This window comes from Lupinus angustifolius, chromosome LG14, assembly GCF_001865875.1.
Source record: "Lupinus angustifolius cultivar Tanjil chromosome LG14, LupAngTanjil_v1.0, whole genome shotgun sequence".
In the NCBI taxonomy this organism is placed as follows: Eukaryota; Viridiplantae; Streptophyta; class Magnoliopsida; order Fabales; family Fabaceae; genus Lupinus; species Lupinus angustifolius.
In genome coordinates, this window is record NC_032022.1 from 12,794,809 (window position 1) to 12,814,065 (window position 19,257).

Genomic DNA, 19,257 nt, shown 5'->3' on the forward strand with positions numbered 1-19,257 from the left:
ATTATATTCCCAGGAGGATAAGTAGGAGGATGTAGTAGGAGAATATATCATTTTCCAGTGTGGAAATGATTGAAGTTGGTTGTCTCTATCATTATACAGCATGATCTTTCACGATTTGTAAGGTGCAGATTAGACAACGCTTCCTAAAGTAAATTGTCTAAATCTGTTCAGTTACTGTCTTTAAACTTCAAGCATTTGACCGTGGCTATGTTAGAATATATATAGCCGAGAAAATGCTGTCTAATTTTAGTTAGCCGAGACGAACAATTATGAAGTCGAAAACTGTTGTGGTCCTGAATTCTTCGGATCCAGTTACACCGCTTTGGGTTGGTGAACCATGCATCCTTTATCGTGTATGATCAATTCAATTATTCATATTATTGAGTCTAAAACTGAAATGCTGTATAAACACTATAAAGGACACATATGTTTAGAGAAACGGGAAATTCATTCATGATCTGTATTAATTTAACTCGGGGAGGATAAACAACCGCCACTTTTACACTGCTAAACTCAACTACGCCAAACAAAAACTCCCGTTTTATTAAGAAAAACATCACTAAGAGAAAAGCAACAAGATAAAGGTATACATTGGAATTAAGATTCACTAGAGCTACATAGTGATGTAGAATTGTAGATCCTACATTTAACTAAGTGTGCTCCAGAAGGAACCGTTCCTTTCCTGCATGGGGCAAAAAATATCAATATGTTAATAGAAACTCTGCAAGTGTAGTGTTCACTAGAATCAGATTGCGAAACTTATGACATGCCCAAATAGTTACCTTTAAAGCTCATCTTTTTCCTGTTCTTTCTGGGCAGGTTTCTCTTCTGCTTTTTCTTTTGCTTGTTCTTGTTGAGCAGGTTTATCGCGGTTCTTTTCAATAAATTCTATGATGGCTTCCTTGGTCCTATCGCCATCGTATGGGGACACTTTTCCACTTGATGATCTGAAGTACAAAGTTGGAAAGCCTTGGACATCAAAGGTCTCAGTTGGGACATCGTTGGCAGTTGCATCCTAGAAGGTGACACATATGATGAGCAGAGTAAATTTTAGCACAAAAATAAACGTAGTTCATTAAAATGCATTTATTAAAGTCTGCACACATAGAGTCATGCGACATGGTTTTTTGTACCCAATCACATTCAGTTTAGGAGTTATCAAGCTGAATATGCCCATGTATGAGACTCCCACTTAATGGGGTATGAAGAGGATAGATATACACAGCCTTATCTCCACAAGCTGAGAGACTATTTTCAAACGAATGAACAATGTTGAAAACTAGATACATTTCTTACCAGCTTTGCGATAACAACATCAGCATCACTTTCATATGAGATAGCAACTTCATCCAATATTGGAGCCAAATTTTTGCAATGACTGCACCAGGGAGCATAAAACTCCAAAAGAACTGCAAGGAGTGTGTGTTATTAGTTATATTATTCTAACTCTATAAGATCAAGACACACCACTAAACACAAGTGATGCATGCCTGCATGTAAATTATACCAAAAACCAAGGATCACAGCAAAGGATTGATGGCATACAAAATACTGAAAGGGAAATTTGGCAGTCCTAGAAATGAGGTAAAATTGTATCTAAGATGTAATGGTTGATATTACAAGAACTCTACAAGGATTCATTCATTATTTCATCATGGCAGTTGGACTACAATGCTCTGTCAATCAATACGGGGAACATAATTACTTTAGAAACACTATTTAATTAGAGCAAAATTTATATGATAATTAATGGAATAAAAGCAGATAGAAGAAGCAATGAAGTATACCATTCTTTCCAGAGTTGATAACTATGTCCTGAAGATTGTCCCTAACTACTATCTTAACAGGTTCATTGTTAGATTCCGGAATAGGCTCAGACTTCACATGTGGTGCAACCTTTCCATCCTGAAATATGGGGGGGCATATGGTAAAAAACAATCTCAGTTACAAATAACAGCCATAATAAAATATTTGAAGTTAAAGAGTTAACCAGACTATATATCCAGACTTCTAGTAAAATAAATACCAAAGTGAAAGCAGGCAAAAGAAACAAGCATCACCTTGTAATCCTTCAAAAAAGTTGAAATGTCCTCAGCCTTCAAATTGGATTTAACGAATTTCTTGTCATCATCTTGTAGTATGAGAATTAAAGGTAATTGGTCCTTCTTAGCTCCAAAATACTGCCAAGACAAGCCATTCATAATGTAAAAGATTGATATTAAGCAAAGAATATAACAACATAATGTTACATTATGCAATACACACCTCTAAGACACTTTTACCAGCTTCAGGATCTCCAATCAAAAAGCTTATGCCGTCTTTCTTATATAGTTCAGCACCTTCACGGTATTTTGATTCCAAAGATTCAGCACCTTCAGCATTGAAGTCAATGAAGAACATTGCCTACCAAATTCAAAATCTAAATTTAGATTTCTGGGAGACAAGATAAAATGCAGGGGAAACGAAGTAAAAAATAATAAAAAATTAGGGAAATCAAGCAAATTTTGGAAAATGCCATGATGTTCAGAATGGTAATAAACTCATGAGGAGGGCACTAATTGAAGGAGGGACTCATTAACAAGTACAAAATACTGCTAAAACAGTAAGATTAAGGTGAACCCTACAGCATAACATTAAAGGAACAGAATTGGCATAGATAGTGTATTACCTTCGTACGAGAACTGGTAAAGAATTTTTCAAGATAAGGGGCATTCTTTGGATCAGAGTTAAGGACAGTCAAAACGGGGATACTAGCTTCTACAACGAATTTCTTTAGACCATCGACATTGAAATCCTACAAGCATGAGACAACCATGAGAAAACTATATACAGCCAAGTGAGATAAAAACACTAAAATATGTAAGATGGAGCAATCAATCTACAGAAATCATCATTACCTGGGTGTTAACAATAAGCTCATCAAATGGCTTGAATAACCTAACTGTGGGCCCGGACACTGATGATTCTCCTCGTGGAAGGAGTTTGGCATCCAAGGTGTGGGCAAAGTCGTACTCAGCACGCAACTTCTTTGCTACTGCAATAAAGTTCTCAAACTCTTCCCCAGAAAATTTGGGGAAAATCCCAACCTGGAAAACATAGGAAAATAAGATTCAAGGCTAATAATAATACGACTTATAGAATAATAAAGTAAAAGAACAATCATTAGCCACTTACAATAGCAACATTGTTTTCACCAATGAAAGCAGTGGCATCATCTGCAGATTTAATTTCAGCAGATGGAGGACCGCTTTGTTTCTTCAAATAGTCCACAATACCATCAGCTTCACGAGGGCCTTTGTATACTTGAGCATCCTTTCCCCCATTTCTTAGAATCTTGATTGTTGGGAATCCCTGAACACCATATTGAGCTGCAAGATCTTTGTTGTTGGCCTCATTGGCATCAACTTTAGCCAAAACAATTGGAGGATCATGACTGCTCAGAACAGAAGCAGCCTTTTCATACTGCATAAATAAATATGATAGCAAATCAGCATTTGTTTAATCAAACTGCATACATTCAATGGAAACAAAATAAAATAAAAAGTGAACAAATAATACCTCTGGAGCAAGCTTCCGACAGTGACCGCACCTAGAAAGATTTAAACAAAATAAATTAATTACTGATAATTAAGAGAAATAAAACTGCAATTTACTAATATAGCCAACAAATCATTATGCCTTCATGAAATGAACTTTTACATTCAGAGTAGACACTGTTTCAGTTTTTTCGCACGATAAAACTAATTTTAACAAATAAAAAAATCACTCATAGGAAAAAGCTTTTGTTAAAAGTAATCCCCATGATGATAATCAAACACAAAATAGATTTTTTGATATACATAAAAGATAAAAACAGAAATTATGTCATATTAATGCACTTCGTAAATATTTATATATAGTTACTGCATGACAGACTTTTTCTTCATATGTACTACTTTCGTTGTAAATATGCACTTTTGGTGTAAAATATTAAATATGAATTATTGATGATGCAGTTACAGTGTGTAGAAATCGCAATCAGGACATATATACTTTTTTTTTCTCCAACAGAAATCGTTTTTCTAGATGAATTCAAAATCATCTTATTTTAATCTTAACGGGCCATATGCTATATGAAAAGATTAAGAAAAACAAAAGAATGAGCATAATCGAAACAATACCAAGGTGCATAGAACTCGACGACAATGAAATCATGCTTGCTAACGATATCAGAGAAGTTGGAGTGATCCAATGTAAGAACGAATTCCTTCGATTCCGCGGATTCATCAGCGAATATCTGAGAGAGAGAGAGTGCGTAGATGAGGAAGCATATCGAAAGCTTAACCGCCATTGCAACGATTCCTCTGTAGAGGTTTTGAAATTTTTTGGTGTGAGTATTTGTGAGATGTGAAGAGGGTTTTGTAGTGAGTGAATGAGAGTAGAAATGGAATGAGACGAACGTGAGTGAAAAGAGGGAACACGTCAGCATGTGTTTTCTTTTTCCTGGACTTTACGTAGGACACGACGACTCTACGCTTTCCACGTGCGCGTTCTCTCTTGCGTGGCACAATGTAATTGGATTGCTCCTGTCAGACATGAGGAGAATAACTTAGAAATATCCAATAACTTTTCTGAAAAAGAATCTTTATTAATGGTGAATCAAGTATTAATTTTTTTGTGTGTATAAAAAGATAAAAAATATATTATTATGTTACTATTTTTTTTATTTTTTTGTAATATTTATTTCTTCATTAATAAAAATGAAAATAATCCTTACTACTAATATATAACAGAATTTTAATTAAAATTAGCTTTTAATGTACTGATAAAATTTTATTGATTGTTTTTATATATATAAGTTTTCTTTTCCACTCACATATTAAAATTTCAAACTTTGAATTTTGAAAGGAAAAAAATTAATTAAAATGTTGAAGTCAACTTTTGCACTATTTAATGTAAATTATACTCGCCTACATAAAAAATTAATATGTATATGTTAACAATGTAAGTATTTTTTATAATGTTTACAAATAATTCACTAATCATATATTAATTATCATTAACTGTCAATCAAAAGTAATACAAATCAATAATGATTGATGTATTTATAATATAAATTTTTTTGTATCGATAGTACATAGATTTTAAAATCTTATCAGAGAAACCATCTTTTATATATATATATAAATTACTTCTAATTTATATACATATATATTACGCTAGTATCCTTATGGGGAAGATGGATGTTATTACAGTCACCTTTAGGAAAGTTTGTTATGTTTCAAATATGTATAATGAGTTGGGAATGTGATTGAGTTAAATCTTAGGCCATGTAGGTATAACTTACTCTTATATTTAGTATTAATATGAGCCAAATAAAAAATATGAAATTAGTAATTAATTTTGTATTACTAATTAGGAAAAACTAATTATCAAATTAAGATTTTATACAAAAATAGTCACATTATTTGGTCAAAGAAAATTTATGTAACTTTTTTATATTACTTCTCACGGTAAAAAAATATTTTGTAAACTTTTTCATTTAACTTCATTACACATTTTGACAAATTAATTTTATTTCATTATTTGGTCAAAGATTCTTTTTAATTTTGTAAACTTTTTCATTTAACTTCATTACACGTTTTGACAAATTAATTTTATTTCATTATTTGACCAAAGATTCTTTTTAATTTTAGGACAAACAAAAATTTCTAGTTTTGGTTGGAAAAACATTGGTTTTCTACATTGTCAAAACTAAAAAAATGAGCATTTTTTTAAAAATATTGACTCATGTGTGTGAATAGGAAATTTAAACATTTTTCAATTAATAGTCATGAGAACAAGAATGAGGTTGTGGCAAAGATTGTTTTCTAAGCCCATGTGCTACATTTGTGAGCATATTAGGGCTGACAATGAACCGAACCAATTTGGTATTCGTTCGAAATTTGATTTGTTAGTTAGCTCAATAAACTTGGTTCATGAACCAAATGAGTTGAACTTGAGCTAGAAATTGAGTTCGTTAAATAAACGAGTCGAACTTGAGTTGAATATAGTTCGACTTGTTAGGTTCATGAGTTTGCTCGATATATATATATAGACTAAATTTTATATTTATTATGACTCATACATTATTTTTATATTTAATGTTATGATATATATATATATATAAGCAAGATTATATTTATATATAAGACGTTTTGCATTATTTTTCAAATTTTAATTAATTATTTAAGTTGTCTGAATTAACGATTCGAAATGAATCGAATAGTTTGTGAACTTTAATCGAGCTGAACTCGAGCTAAAAAATAACTCGTATTGAATTCGAGTCAAGTTTCGAGTCGAACCAATCCTTATCGAGCTGAACCGAGCTAAACCGAGCTGAGTTCTGGTTCGGCTTGGTTCGACTCATTTCCAGCCTGGTTTAGTCCAACCGTTAAGCCTAAGCATACTTGCTTACTAGCAATTCATTGTTGGAGATAAATTACAAGTCTATTCCACCTAGCATATACGTTAACCAAAAAAATTGGGTTTCTCATTTGGGTAAATTTAAAATATAAATGGTAGATTAATAAACTGTTGAGATTAATATGTGAACCACTAGTGTATGAGAAAAATGTTAACTATTCAAATGTTGAGTTACAACAACAACCAATTTTTCTCGTATTATTAGGTGTGGTCGGCTTGATTAAATTTCGGCATGATGTTTTACATAAATTATGTTTCAAATGTTGAGTTAGTTTTTAAAGAAATAAGCTTAAGATGACTTCACAAACAAACAGAAGGTACCCTTACCATGAGGGTATTAAATATGGGTTGGAGATGCTAGGTTGTGTATCAGAACTGGACGTAGAGTACCACATACACTAAAAGTAAAAGAAATTGCACTCCAATTAATAGCTATCCTAAATTTCTAATGGAAATTCCATGAACAAACGAGTGCAGCAGAGATAATCTTTTGATTAACTTATACTTCTGAGAGAATTGAAAACATTTAAGCAAGAGTCTTTTGAATTTTGATACGTTTAAACAAGATTTAAACTGGCATAACTAGTTTTATGCATCAAGATTGTGTCCTGAGAGTATCATATTGCATGACAAGAAAGTTGCAAGAAAACTGATGTCATGCACTGATATTTTTCACTAAGTGATGCCAACTACCAGCTTTTGGGCATATCGATGTGGCTTAAATAAAATGACAATAGCTATTAAAGAAGAGGGAAGAAATCAAGATTGCAGGAAACTATAGCATACTTTAACTCATTAGACCATTTTTTGAAAATTCTACTAACATCCCCTGCTCCCTAATAAGATCATACTCCTAGGATCTAGGCATATGCAACAACATATACAAATACATATGAGCAATCAATCAATGAATGAATTTTCTGTAAATGTTTTTACCTAACTGTAGAATGAGTGTTAGAGGAGGTGGATTCAGGATGACCATTCCCGACATTTGGACATCGAAGCCCCGGAAACTTGTTCAAAGCAAACCTCAATTAGGTATTCCAAGAGGTGCTTTCTTATGCAGTAAGATTAACTAGCTGCAAAACTGGTGGTTAGTTACAAAATTTTCAATGCCACTAGGAAATCCAATCTCATCATGTCAAAAGAAACCAAATAGGAAGCATCTCTAGGAGTCTCCAGCGTCTTGATTGTTTTGAAGCCTGACTTGCTCATGAGCTTTCACCACCTCCGAAGTGAAACTTTCTAATGTCTTAAAAATGGGAACTAAACCTGCTTGCAAACTATTAGAAGCAGCATCACGAACAAGCTTAATGGCTTCTTTATGCCTGGCCCTCTCTTCTTGCAATTTCTTCTTCATTGAATCTAAATCTACCTTTAGATCATCTAGTGGTGAAACACCATCAGAAGGAGAATTCGACAATGCAGTCTTGTTTGAATCTTTATCATGCTCATGTTCTGAGCTACCTATTTCTGTTCGTAACGTTCTAAGCTGCTTCTCGAAGTCCTTTGTGAGAAACTCTGCTTTGATTCTCTGGCGTTGCTCCTCATCTTGCCTCTCCCATAGCTCATGTAATTTTTGTGCAAATTCATGCATGGCACCAGCCACCCTTCTTTCTGAAATTCTAGTCATTGCTTGATGCCAATCATTGCAAATTATGAAAATTGGTGGAGCTCCAACTCTACTCGGAGAGAAAGGGGCAATACCATCAGCTGTTTCTTCAGGTTCATCATGAAGACACCTCATGAGCCACTGGTTTAAATTTTCAACATATGATTTTTGAGTCTTAACCCAATTGTTGAACTGACTGGACCAATTCAGAAGCTCCTTTTCAAGCTCTAGGATGGCTGTCAAACCTTCATCTCTTTGTAAACCAGTGTTAATCCTAAGAGAATGGGTTTTACTCTCCATGATTGCTTGGAACTGTTTCTGGTGGCATTTGAGCATGAATTTCCACATTCTTATCAATCTGCCAACAAAATTTGCTCATCAAATGAAGAAAATAGAAAACTGAGATACCAAGCTCCTTAACAACCAACTCCAGAAAATAATTCAACAATGTTGGAAGACACTGGATTTTGCCATCCAAAACAAAAAAAAGGCTAATATGAACAATAATAATGATGTAAACAAGTCCTCAACCACTTCCACTTGACGAGACATAATCACTGTCAGTGAAGCCTATTTCTCATCAATTTAGTCCCTTAATGATATAGTTTGGCTCAATGTCACCTCCCTGTCCATCTGAAATAAAAATCCTGAACGGAATGTCTGAGTTGGCATGTTAAGCACCTCGCCAGGAGCCATTCGAAGCCTCTTATGTCCAGCTGGACTCCAATATTAGCGTTCACGGAGAAAGCAAGGCACTAATTTGTAAACTTAGACATTCCATTAGGGATTTCTCATGCTTAGATGGACAGAGGAGTAGCATTTAGCCAAATCATATCTTTGAGGGACTAAACTAGTGAAATTGAATGTGGGGGATAATGTAAATTGAAGCATCATGGAGAACAAAACAGGGTTTTGCTCGACTCTTTAAGACAGAAAAATTGATAACAATTAGATAATTAACTCATCAAATTCACACAGAGACTTCAAATCAATAATGTGAAACTTCAAATTTTGGTGGCTCTGAACAACAAAAACATCAATATATGATTGCGTAATGCATATTCAGTGTAATCCTTATAGGGGAAGAGAATCAGAGATTGCCAAACAAATTGTACTTTGGACATATTTTCTTATCAGAATTATATCTTTCCGGTAAGAAATTACTACCTAGCACTGACAGATATTTAGCACAGTGAATAAGTGAAGCAATACCCATTAATCAATTCGGCAAGTTGAGGCTGCAATTCATCATCTCTCAATTTGTGTATCCTCCCCGATATACTTTCAACTGTTCTGATGCAAATGTTGATTTTTGTCAGCAACTTTCTTATTGATGCCTCAGTGGCATCAATTTTACTAGATTCAGCTCCTCGGTCATCCAATGTTTTGAGTCTCTTGCATTGTTTCTCATAAAGAGTTCGTAACTTCTCTTCATCCTGAGATCATTAAAAATATATGAATATAAAGCACAACTTAAAATGAACCAAGAAGTATGATATTATATACAAAATTATGTTGACCATTGATATACCTTAACATCAAACAGTACATGTTATTGATTAATTTCAATACCTTAACTTCCTTATATAATTTCTTTTCCCATGCATAAAGTTTCTCCAATGTGGATGAAATGTTTTCAGGGTTTGTCTTGTAGTCTTTCCCAGGTTCCCCACAATATGCTTTTGCCAATCTCATTGCCTTAGAAGACAATTGTATAGGCGGTCTAGATGGAGGATGCGAAGGTAGACTGGAAGGTGCTACCATCTGCAAGATTCTGGAAAAGATTACTGCATATGAAGACATAACAAGACATTAAATCTGTTAACTAATATTCACAAGATGGTAGTGGACTAACTGTAAATAATAGCATGGAGAATAAAAATTAAAAAAAGAAAAGATGATCAACAAAACCCCGGCTAAAACATGCAGTAAAAATTTTATTTCAAGGAAGCTGGACTATTGGAATATAAACCCCAGGGGTGCATAGTTGAAAGAAGAAAAACTATACTTATTCAACTTGGTTATGAATTTGTCATACATTCTAGCACAGCCTGTCTATATTAACAAGATTGCGCACAGTAATTATCTGTAGAGGGAGTAAACTCACGCATTCAATATAATCAGTAACACTCAGCATAAGATATACGTTAGTAACACTAGCAACCACTACTGTTTTAGTAAATAGCTTCTTCTCAATGCTATCAAATTTTGTTGAGACCATGGAAGATTACATAAACATAGTCCGACACGCAACCAGTGTCCATAACATTGTGATCAAGTTTAAGGAGATAAAAATGTCGATCAATACCTTTTAATGCAGCAAGCCTGGAGTGATAAGGAGGTTTGTAAACCTCAAGCAGAACAGCAACCTCTCTTCCAAAATTAGAGGCAGTCTCAAACTCATCTCTAATTTGCTCAACAACCTCATGGATATCCCTCGTACCGTGAGCAGACAAAGTGGTAATACTACTCGACTTTGAAGACTCAACATCCACCATTGTCACAACAGGCACTTCATCAACCTCAAAACTCACCCCTTTCTTTCGCCCTCGCTCTTCTTTAAGAGAGCTTTTCGAAATAACCGAATCAGGACTGCTCTTAATCTTAATCTCCTCATGACCCGAAACTGATAGCGAAGAATCATCATCATCAACATCATCATGATTATCATCATCACTGCCATGGAATCTCACTGTCTTGGAACTTCCCTCACTACTGCTTTGTTTCTGTTCTTGTGATAATGGCACTGCCTTAGAATTAGAACTACCTTCACCAAAATCTCTCTCTCTAGAATGTTTTTCCATATAAATTTTCTTCTTATTCTTCTCATTCTTGTTAACATTACCAACTTGTTGCTTCACTTTCACCACTTCATTCTCAGTCTCATCTTCCAATTCAGGAATCCCTTCCCTTTCTCTCACCTCTTTCGAATCCGGGCTACTCGTATTCGACCTGTACCCGTTAAGATAACCCGGCTGGTAACCGTTCTCGTTACTGTCAAACAAGTTAAAGAAGTCCCACGCCGAGGCTCTCGGCGGCGAAGGCGGTGCCGGCGGAGGAGAAGGAGTTGTGTTAGACGGCCCCGGCTGAGAATAAAACCCATAATCCCTCACCGGCGGCGGCGGCGAAGAACCAATCTGAAACCCAAAGAAACCACCGTTCTGGTACCCATATCCACCACCGTTCTGATACCCATACGGTGAAGAAGAAGCTACATGATTCTCTGGCTCTTGATACACCATTGATTTTCCATGAGGAGCTGATCTTTTCATGTAGTAAGCAAAAGTTTGAGGTTGGTTCCAATCTTCAAAATCTCGATGTTCATAACCAAAAGGAGAAGGAGAAGAAGAAGAAGGTTCAGATGCCACGTGTCCGGTGCTATCTTTGACATGAATGTGACCCGAATCAGAAAAATCCGACCCGGAAGACAAGTTCAAATGAGAGCCCTCGATCTCTTCTTCTACTACGTGAGAAATTGAAGTGGAAGAAGAGGAGTGGTTTTTCTTCTTGTGTGGTTTTCCTTCGTCGGAGGGTAATGTGAGTCGCGGCGAGGAAGTGGTGGAGGAGGCGGTGGCAATGATGAGATCGTTATCGACAAATTTACGCAGCGCGTCGCCGATATCTCTTAGGGAGTGAAAATAAGAGACGTGGGCTGCAGCAAGAGCATATCGTTGCTCCGACGCGGCTTTAAGGAAATCTCTCCGCTCCCGGCAGAGGGTAACTAACGGAGACTCCTCCGCCTTGGAGCCACCGCAACCCATTTCAACGATGAATGTGCATAATTTACCAAACAAAACCACCAAGGGTATTATTGGAAAATGGAAAGTGATATATAGAAGGAGAAGGAGAAGGAGATGAAGTAAATGAGTGAGGCAGTGTTTGTTGAATTTTATGACAGTTAGTTACTATATCTGTTCACTCATGTCTGGATTTTGAGGTTAACTTGATTTGGAAAAATCAGAGAGAGAATTAAATCTGACGGCTGAGATGGAAGAGGGAGAAGGATCACCGTTCATGCAAATCAGGGAGGGAGAATAAGAGGAATCCACATTGTAATAGAGGATTGGGTACGACGTGTAATTTTAGGAAAAAGTTTCAGATTGACACTTATTGAGAATGATAGTCACGTAATTCAAAATTGATTAGTTCATTACCCAATATGAGGATATATTCTTGGTGATACGAAAAGGTAAGCACATCTGTTATCTCACTTCTTGTGTCAGCCAATGTACCATCACCTCTGATTGGTTGAAAAAAATTATTTAGGTTATAATATAATTATTAAATATTTTTCTGATCAATCATATCTTCTGGCACAATCACACATACGGGTTGGAGAAAGATGTGGAACCAAAAAGAGGGTTTGTTACTCAACGGGATGGTGACTCTTGTCTTTCAAGAAAATTTGAGGATCTAAATTTTAAATTATTTATAAATATTTTATTTTGTAAATCATTAAAAGAAAAGTATATACATTGACAATATAGGAATTTTTTATATTATTATTATATAATCTATCATTTATTTTTCAATTATTATTGACACGATAAAAGTAATTTAAAATAATTCTAAATAATATACTGACTGTATAAAAAAAATTAGACTGCTAGTGTATAAATATTACTCTCTTAAACTTATTATACCCTGACATTTTAGTATCTGATTATCCATTACTAGAGAGAATTGATACCCTAATAAAGAGAGTTGGTTTTTTTAATTGAAGAAAAGTAATGGAAGAGGAAGGAGGGGATGCATGTAAATAAAAAATGTTAAAATGGTATGGAGATTGATGATGTTGGGGATATGTATTTTGTTGTTGTGGTTAAAAATGGTCCATTGTCATTTATTTTTGTTTTGCATGATTTTGTTGTCTCTATCGTGTGAATTTTTTGTGTTAGAAATAGTAGACTTTAATACATGTAACTTTTTTAAGTGTGGTGAGAATTAAATACTACCTATAACATAATACTATGTCATTAAATAATTAATAATATATAAATGATTTAATATATATATATACTGATAATGTAAATGTTGTTTATATTGTAAAAAATCATCAATCATTCATATGTTAACTATCATTGACTCAGAAACAAAAGTAATATAAACCAATGATGGACGATAAGCTAAAAGTGCAAAAACTTTACAGTAACAATTCATAGATTTTAAACTCATATATAAATGTTATAGTGATAATATATCAAAAAAGAAAAGGATGTATACACTAACTGTATATGAGTTTTATATATTGTCCTTACATAACTCATCAATAATATTTGATTGTTGGTGACTTTTTTAAAAAAGTAATCTAAATAAATAGTAGATGATGAAATGCAATTAGCTAAATCTTTACACATTTTACACTCATATAAAAATTATATTTATTTAATGCTTCATTTATTAGTCCGTGCTCTAAGTTAGGAAAGGTTAGCGTACTTTAGGTACAACCAATTCTACACTATTAAATTTATATAAAAGTACAATAACAGTTACAAAACCTGTATCATCGAAAAAAAACTATTTTTTAACTAGGTTGAAGTATTTCAATAGTGGTGTGGTTTTGCTAATTTTGTTATAGACTCCATAGTACCTTTTTATAAGACTATTTGAAGTATTTAATTTTATAGAACTTTGTTCAAAGTTTTATATTAATTGATTTTTTTCTAAAGTATTCATATATTAGTTCACTAAAAAGTCTTTGTCGAAACCACAAGAACTTTTTTCGGTACCAGTTTTTCAATCAAAGATTATTGTTCTTAGTGGGTTTTTATAAGTTTGATTTGTTTGATTATGTTAATAACTAACTAAATGATTTCATAAAACTATTGGAATAAAGATGTTGAGATTAGATTATTCACGTACACTTCATTCAACAACATGTATTTATAAACTATTATTCTTTCAAAAACAATATGGGACATGAATAGTATTATATATTAATAACTTTGTCAAATTAATAGTTCAGAAATAAGTCTTTATGTCTAGCGACTCTACTCAAAAGATAGAGAATTATGATCCACAAAAACATACATCTATGTCAAACAACTATACTTATGATATTCAGATTTGAATGCAACACCTCAATGGTACTAATCATTAATGTTTTAGTCATATTAGCATCTCATATGTAGTTGTATATCTAGTAACTATATTAATAATAAGAAGATTTATGAACCGCAAACATAGCTTTATATCTAACAACTTTGTTAACAAATTTGAGAGTTATTTAGTTGTCAAAATAGCTTCATCTCTAGCAACTATATCAACAACTTGCAAAATGTGACATATTGATATAAATCTATGTCTAGCAATTTTATCAATATGATGAACTATTATATTCAGAATTTAGAATGAGAGTTCCTTCATGCATTCACAAGTACACAATCATACCAAAAATATATAAACATTAAGTATGCATTAATCAAGCACATAAATAACTCATAATAATCAAAGCATAACAAATAAGTATTAATTTGAATGTATACATCAAGTAAATATTACATTCAATTTCAACAAGGAATAGGTTTAGGTACACATTGTCATGGTAACCAAACATAAATATACAAAAGGATAAATTAAGCTCATAGAAGAAGAAATTATCTACTCAAATCAATGATGTAAAAACCGTACCATATCGGTCGATTCGACTGAAAAACCAGCGAACCGGACTCCTAATCGGTACAGTACAGATGTTGAACTGGGCAAGTATCATAACCAGTCAAAATCGGTGAACTGACCGGTATTTGACTAAATCGGTCGGTTTATACACATATTTAAAAAAAAATTAAAAACCCATTACAAGGTGACCCTTCTTCAACACTTCAAAGAACATGTTTCCAAGACATACTTAGATTACACTTTTTAGTTCCTAACATTCGTGTGTAATCTCAATGACAATTGTGTAATATTGGAGTACTGTCTGAAGATAGGATTTGGTGCAAAAATATAATCTCGATATGAGACAACTTTGACTTTTTGATGTTAATTGTTAAAACTCCAAATTTATTTGTTTTGTAGCGTGAGTTGTAAACGTGTGTCATTTATTTAAATTTTGCGATTGTTAAGTGATATTTTTGGATTGATATATGTTTTGTAATTTAAACTTTGAATTTCTTAAAGACTTAAATTTGTTTGTTTATGTAAATTTTGAGTAGATTATGAATATGGATTATAAATTTGAGTATCTACCTATTTAAATTTTTTTTGTTATAAGTTTATATATATAAATATAAGCAGATATGTCCGGTTTCACTGGCATGCAGTTTAATTACTGAACCACCGGTTGAATCATTGTATCACTATACCAGTATTATGACCGGTTTGATAACCGGTACGGTTTCAACAATACTGCTTCAAATAGCATAAATTAGCTCTTTCAACCTTTCTTCATTGATTCTACACCCTAATTCGAGCTAAACTGGCTTAAGGAACTAAGATTTTGTTTAACACAAGAAATTTGATGGGCGCGACACTTCGTTTGGTTAAGCCTCGACTTTTCATCTAGCCAAGTTGTGTTATACAAATTTGCCTTATTTCATTGGGCACAAGCGATTCTCAGGGCAAATTCAGAACAAAGGCTGCAAACAAATTTCACCCGATGCAGGAATTGCGATGAGCGTGACTTCTACTATCTGTTATTTTCACTCAGTGTAGGGATTGTGCTAAGTGTAGCTTTCATGCTCTGTCGAATCTGATGGGCGTGACTTCTGCATTGGGCTTAGGCTACTCTTGTATGAAAACTTTACTTTACAGTGATTCCTTCAATTTTAGCCTACACAAACATTCTAAAGGGTAAAATATGACAATTCATAAAATATATTAAGTCAAGAGCAATTTACTAATAATTAGATTAGTTGTTAAGCTAAAACGTCATAAAAATGTTATTTCTAGTATGATACCTTGACACTTATGAGAGATCAGTTAAATGATTTTTTGATTAAATCGGTCTGTAAGATATTTATAAATAAGTTTAGAGTAAATTACACTGACACCCCCTGAGTTTTAGTGGAATTACACAAACCATCCCTCACTTTTCTACACCTACACAAACCTCCCCCATTTTTAAACTTTTATTACATTGACCACCCCTGCATCAGAAATAAGTGTAATCTTTTACACAAAAAATATGATAAATGCAATTAAGTTAAACAAAACATGATATATTGTGGAGACACGTCCAAATAATATATGAGTCAATATTTCTTTATTATTTTTGGTTCGTTACACTATATTATAAGAACGATTTAAACACTATTTCTTTAGACTTGTTGATGGATTTTGTAACAAAAAATAATAAAGATACATTGATTTGTATATTATTTAGACTTGTCTACTCAATATATCATCTTTTTTTTAACTTAATTGTATTTATCACATATTTTGTTTAAAAAATTACACTTATTTCTTATGCAGGGGTAGCCAATGTAATGAAAGTTTAAAAATATGAGAGGTTTGTGTAAGTGTAGAAAAGTGAGGGGTGGTTTGTGTAATTTCACTAAAACTCAGGGAGTGTCAGTATAATTTACTCATAAGTTTATACTGTTCTTTGAGTGAGACACATTTTTTTTTAATGAAATTAAACAAAGATGTTACACATACATATTAATCAACACGTCGTCATCACTTATTTATTTAGTATTTATAATTGATTTTTTAAAAGCCTGTTCAAGGTTTGGATTTTGAGAGTACATTTTGTTGCTTTATTTGACGCCTAAGTCTTAAATGGGTGGGGCTCACTTTTACACTTGGATGAATGAGTGTTGCTTTCGGAGTTGACTTAAAATAAACTCACTAATAATCCACACTAACTCAATAGGGGGAAACTATATATAGTTGCATAAAACATATAAATAAGTAATAGCAAATTGCCTTTTTTCTATTTAGAAATTGCTATTCTTAATTGATATATCTTTCCTATTTATAATCACGAGATAAAGAGTTGGTTTAGTGGTATAAGGCCTCGTTAGATTTCTATAATAACCAAAATGTCAAAAATTCGATTCATAATAGTGACACTTGCTAGGAGAGACAACCACACATTCCAAAAGAGATTAATTTCTTACTCAAAAGGTGAGAATATATCATTGTTAGTACAAAAAATGAAAATCACTAGAAACAAACATATGTTCAAATCTTAGAATTGTCATTCAATTTGTGATCTCTAGTGGACCTCTCAGTAGATTCGAACTCAAATGAAGTTTTGACCATCTACTTCTTAGGTTTAATGAATAGTCGTCACATTGAGAAAAATCCAGAAAGGAATTTAGAGAATCGCTCTGAGTTTATTTTATTTGTTTCGTTTGAAGAACGAAAGAATCACAACAAAGAATCAATGTAATTTTTTTTAATTGTTATTTAATTTGAAAAACGAATCAAATTTCTCTCCTAAACATTTTGCTAATACCTATGCTAATATAATACATTTCATTTTTATTCTGGTGAAACATAAAGGTTATTTGCTTTTACTGATCTCCATAAAAAATGTTTGGGTGGATTAGCAATTCTGACTTGGGCCCCAGGGAAATGGTATACCCCACCGACAGGTCACAATTGATGATGGGTGAGAGAACCCAATGTAAGAGATCACATATCATAATGATATTTTAATCTATATTCTAGACTAATCATATCTTGTCACATAAATAAAGAGAAATTTTTAAAAACAAAAATAATGAAAAACAATATTCTAATTAGTCCGATAAAGAGAATAAAATATCACTAGGAACAAGTGGTATTTGTTCGAAAATAACATTCATTTATGCTAAATTAATGTTAAGGTTTTGGGCAGAAATATAAAATTAGAAAAAGAGAGATATAGAGTTAACGAACTTAATATGCTTTTGTTTTTTGATGTCCTCAGCCAAGTTTGTCTCTTTTAATTCTAAGTCGGCCTCAAACACAAGCATACAAGAAGCTACGCAATGTGCAACATTTTTCTTAAAGTACTTGTTTAATAAGTCAATTAACAAGAAGCTCGATCGTGACTCTAGGACTAAATTGGGCTGTCTAATTATACCTAAAATCCTAAATCACCTATTATACGAAATTTCAAAACTTTTTGACCCCAAAAAGTAAGCTAATATCGTAATAAAAATATCCAGATACTAACTTGTTGCCCTACTTTGAATTATTAAATTTCATTTTACATTAAAAAAGAGAGGTATCTTTTGGGGTTAGTAAACAATAAGATAAAATAATTGAAAAGAAGAAACATATGATTATGAATATTATGAATATAAGAGAATCAAAATTATTAATCTAAGAAGAATGAAAACATGTCATTTAAAAAAAATAGAAGAAAAAATTGAGTTCTTATATAGGTGATAATCTTGAATGCAGGTGTATAAGATGGATTTATGATTATTCATTTTCAGTGTAACAATTACTAATCACTTTATAATTTATAAATGCTTAAATTTCTTTTAATTCTTGAAAATATAGACAAATTTGATTTTAGTCACAATTATTTTTCTTAGTTTTTAGTCGTCATTACTTTAGTTCATCATTTTAACTTTAATCATTCTCAATGATGTGATAAATTATAGATAAAACTCTTTAATTTTAAGATACTGTTAAGGAGAAGCTTAATGATATTAGTTAAGTAATATAAAATAATATAATTTTGTGTTGAAAAAATAAGTTGAATAGTTGCTGATTTATTAAATACATAATTTAAGAAGAGGAATCAAACATGTACCAACATATATTTTTTTCATTCACAAGACTTAAACCTGAAACTTTGTTTAAGGGAAATCAAACATGTACCACTTGAACTAATCCATGTAAGAGTTTAATATTTATATTTATTGATATTATAAAAATTTTATAATGTCATTTTCTCAATCATTATTCATGTGTTAACTACCATTTATTTTTAAATAAAACATAGCATAAATAAATGGTTGATTGACTCACCATGCAAAAAAACCTATTATACTGACAATACATAAAATTTAAATTTTATATACATTTTATTTTATTATTACTATCAATAAATTTTATTGATGAAACTATATTACTAAATTCACGATATACATAGATCATTATTCATGTAATGTATTAGAATTTTCATATAATTTGAGAGTTATTAATTCTTTGAGGATATGTAATAAAATAAAGATGTAAACACATATTTGAATTCATGAGAGTTTTGATATGATGATAATCTTCAAACAAACCTTTTAATTCCTCAAGGATCATTT

The 19,257-nt window shown here is 32.4% G+C and overlaps 2 protein-coding genes across 2 annotated transcripts; both read right to left on the reverse strand.

The window, feature by feature from the left end:
* LOC109326983 (protein disulfide-isomerase-like) lies at positions 428–4,430 on the reverse strand. Its single transcript, XM_019559942.1, has 11 exons — positions 4,161–4,430; positions 3,559–3,589; positions 3,175–3,462; positions 2,898–3,086; positions 2,669–2,794; positions 2,266–2,403; positions 2,061–2,180; positions 1,788–1,905; positions 1,297–1,409; positions 783–1,015; positions 428–682 (listed from the first exon to the last, which is right to left on the reverse strand). Exons 1-10 carry the CDS (start codon positions 4,328–4,330, stop codon positions 785–787), a joined length of 1,524 nt encoding a protein of 507 aa, XP_019415487.1. The 5' UTR covers positions 4,331–4,430; the 3' UTR covers positions 428–682; positions 783–784.
* Positions 7,185–11,980, reverse strand: LOC109327044. Its single transcript, XM_019560027.1, has 4 exons — positions 10,365–11,980; positions 9,629–9,843; positions 9,269–9,492; positions 7,185–8,414 (listed from the first exon to the last, which is right to left on the reverse strand). Exons 1-4 carry the CDS (start codon positions 11,815–11,817, stop codon positions 7,613–7,615), a joined length of 2,694 nt encoding a protein of 897 aa, XP_019415572.1. The 5' UTR covers positions 11,818–11,980; the 3' UTR covers positions 7,185–7,612.

Bases quoted from the DNA above. Each gene is read 5' to 3' on its own strand.
- LOC109326983 (XM_019559942.1), bottom strand. From the start codon at position 4,330: ATGGCGGTTAAGCTTTCGATATGCTTCCTCATCTACGCACTCTCTCTC. The intron at 3,463-3,558 runs GTATTATTTGTT...TTATTTATGCAG, and splicing joins GTCGGAAGCTTGCTCCAGAG to TATGAAAAGGCTGCTTCTGT. The intron at 2,181-2,265 runs GTGTGTATTGCA...TTGTCTTGGCAG, and splicing joins CTGGTAAAAGTGTCTTAGAG to TATTTTGGAGCTAAGAAGGA.
- LOC109327044 (XM_019560027.1), bottom strand. From the start codon at position 11,817: ATGGGTTGCGGTGGCTCCAAGGCGGAGGAGTCTCCGTTAGTTACCCTC. The intron at 9,844-10,364 runs GTATTGATCGAC...CTTCATATGCAG, and splicing joins CAGGCTTGCTGCATTAAAAG to TAATCTTTTCCAGAATCTTG. The intron at 8,415-9,268 runs GTATTGCTTCAC...TTTTGTTGGCAG, and splicing joins CTTGCCGAATTGATTAATGG to ATTGATAAGAATGTGGAAAT.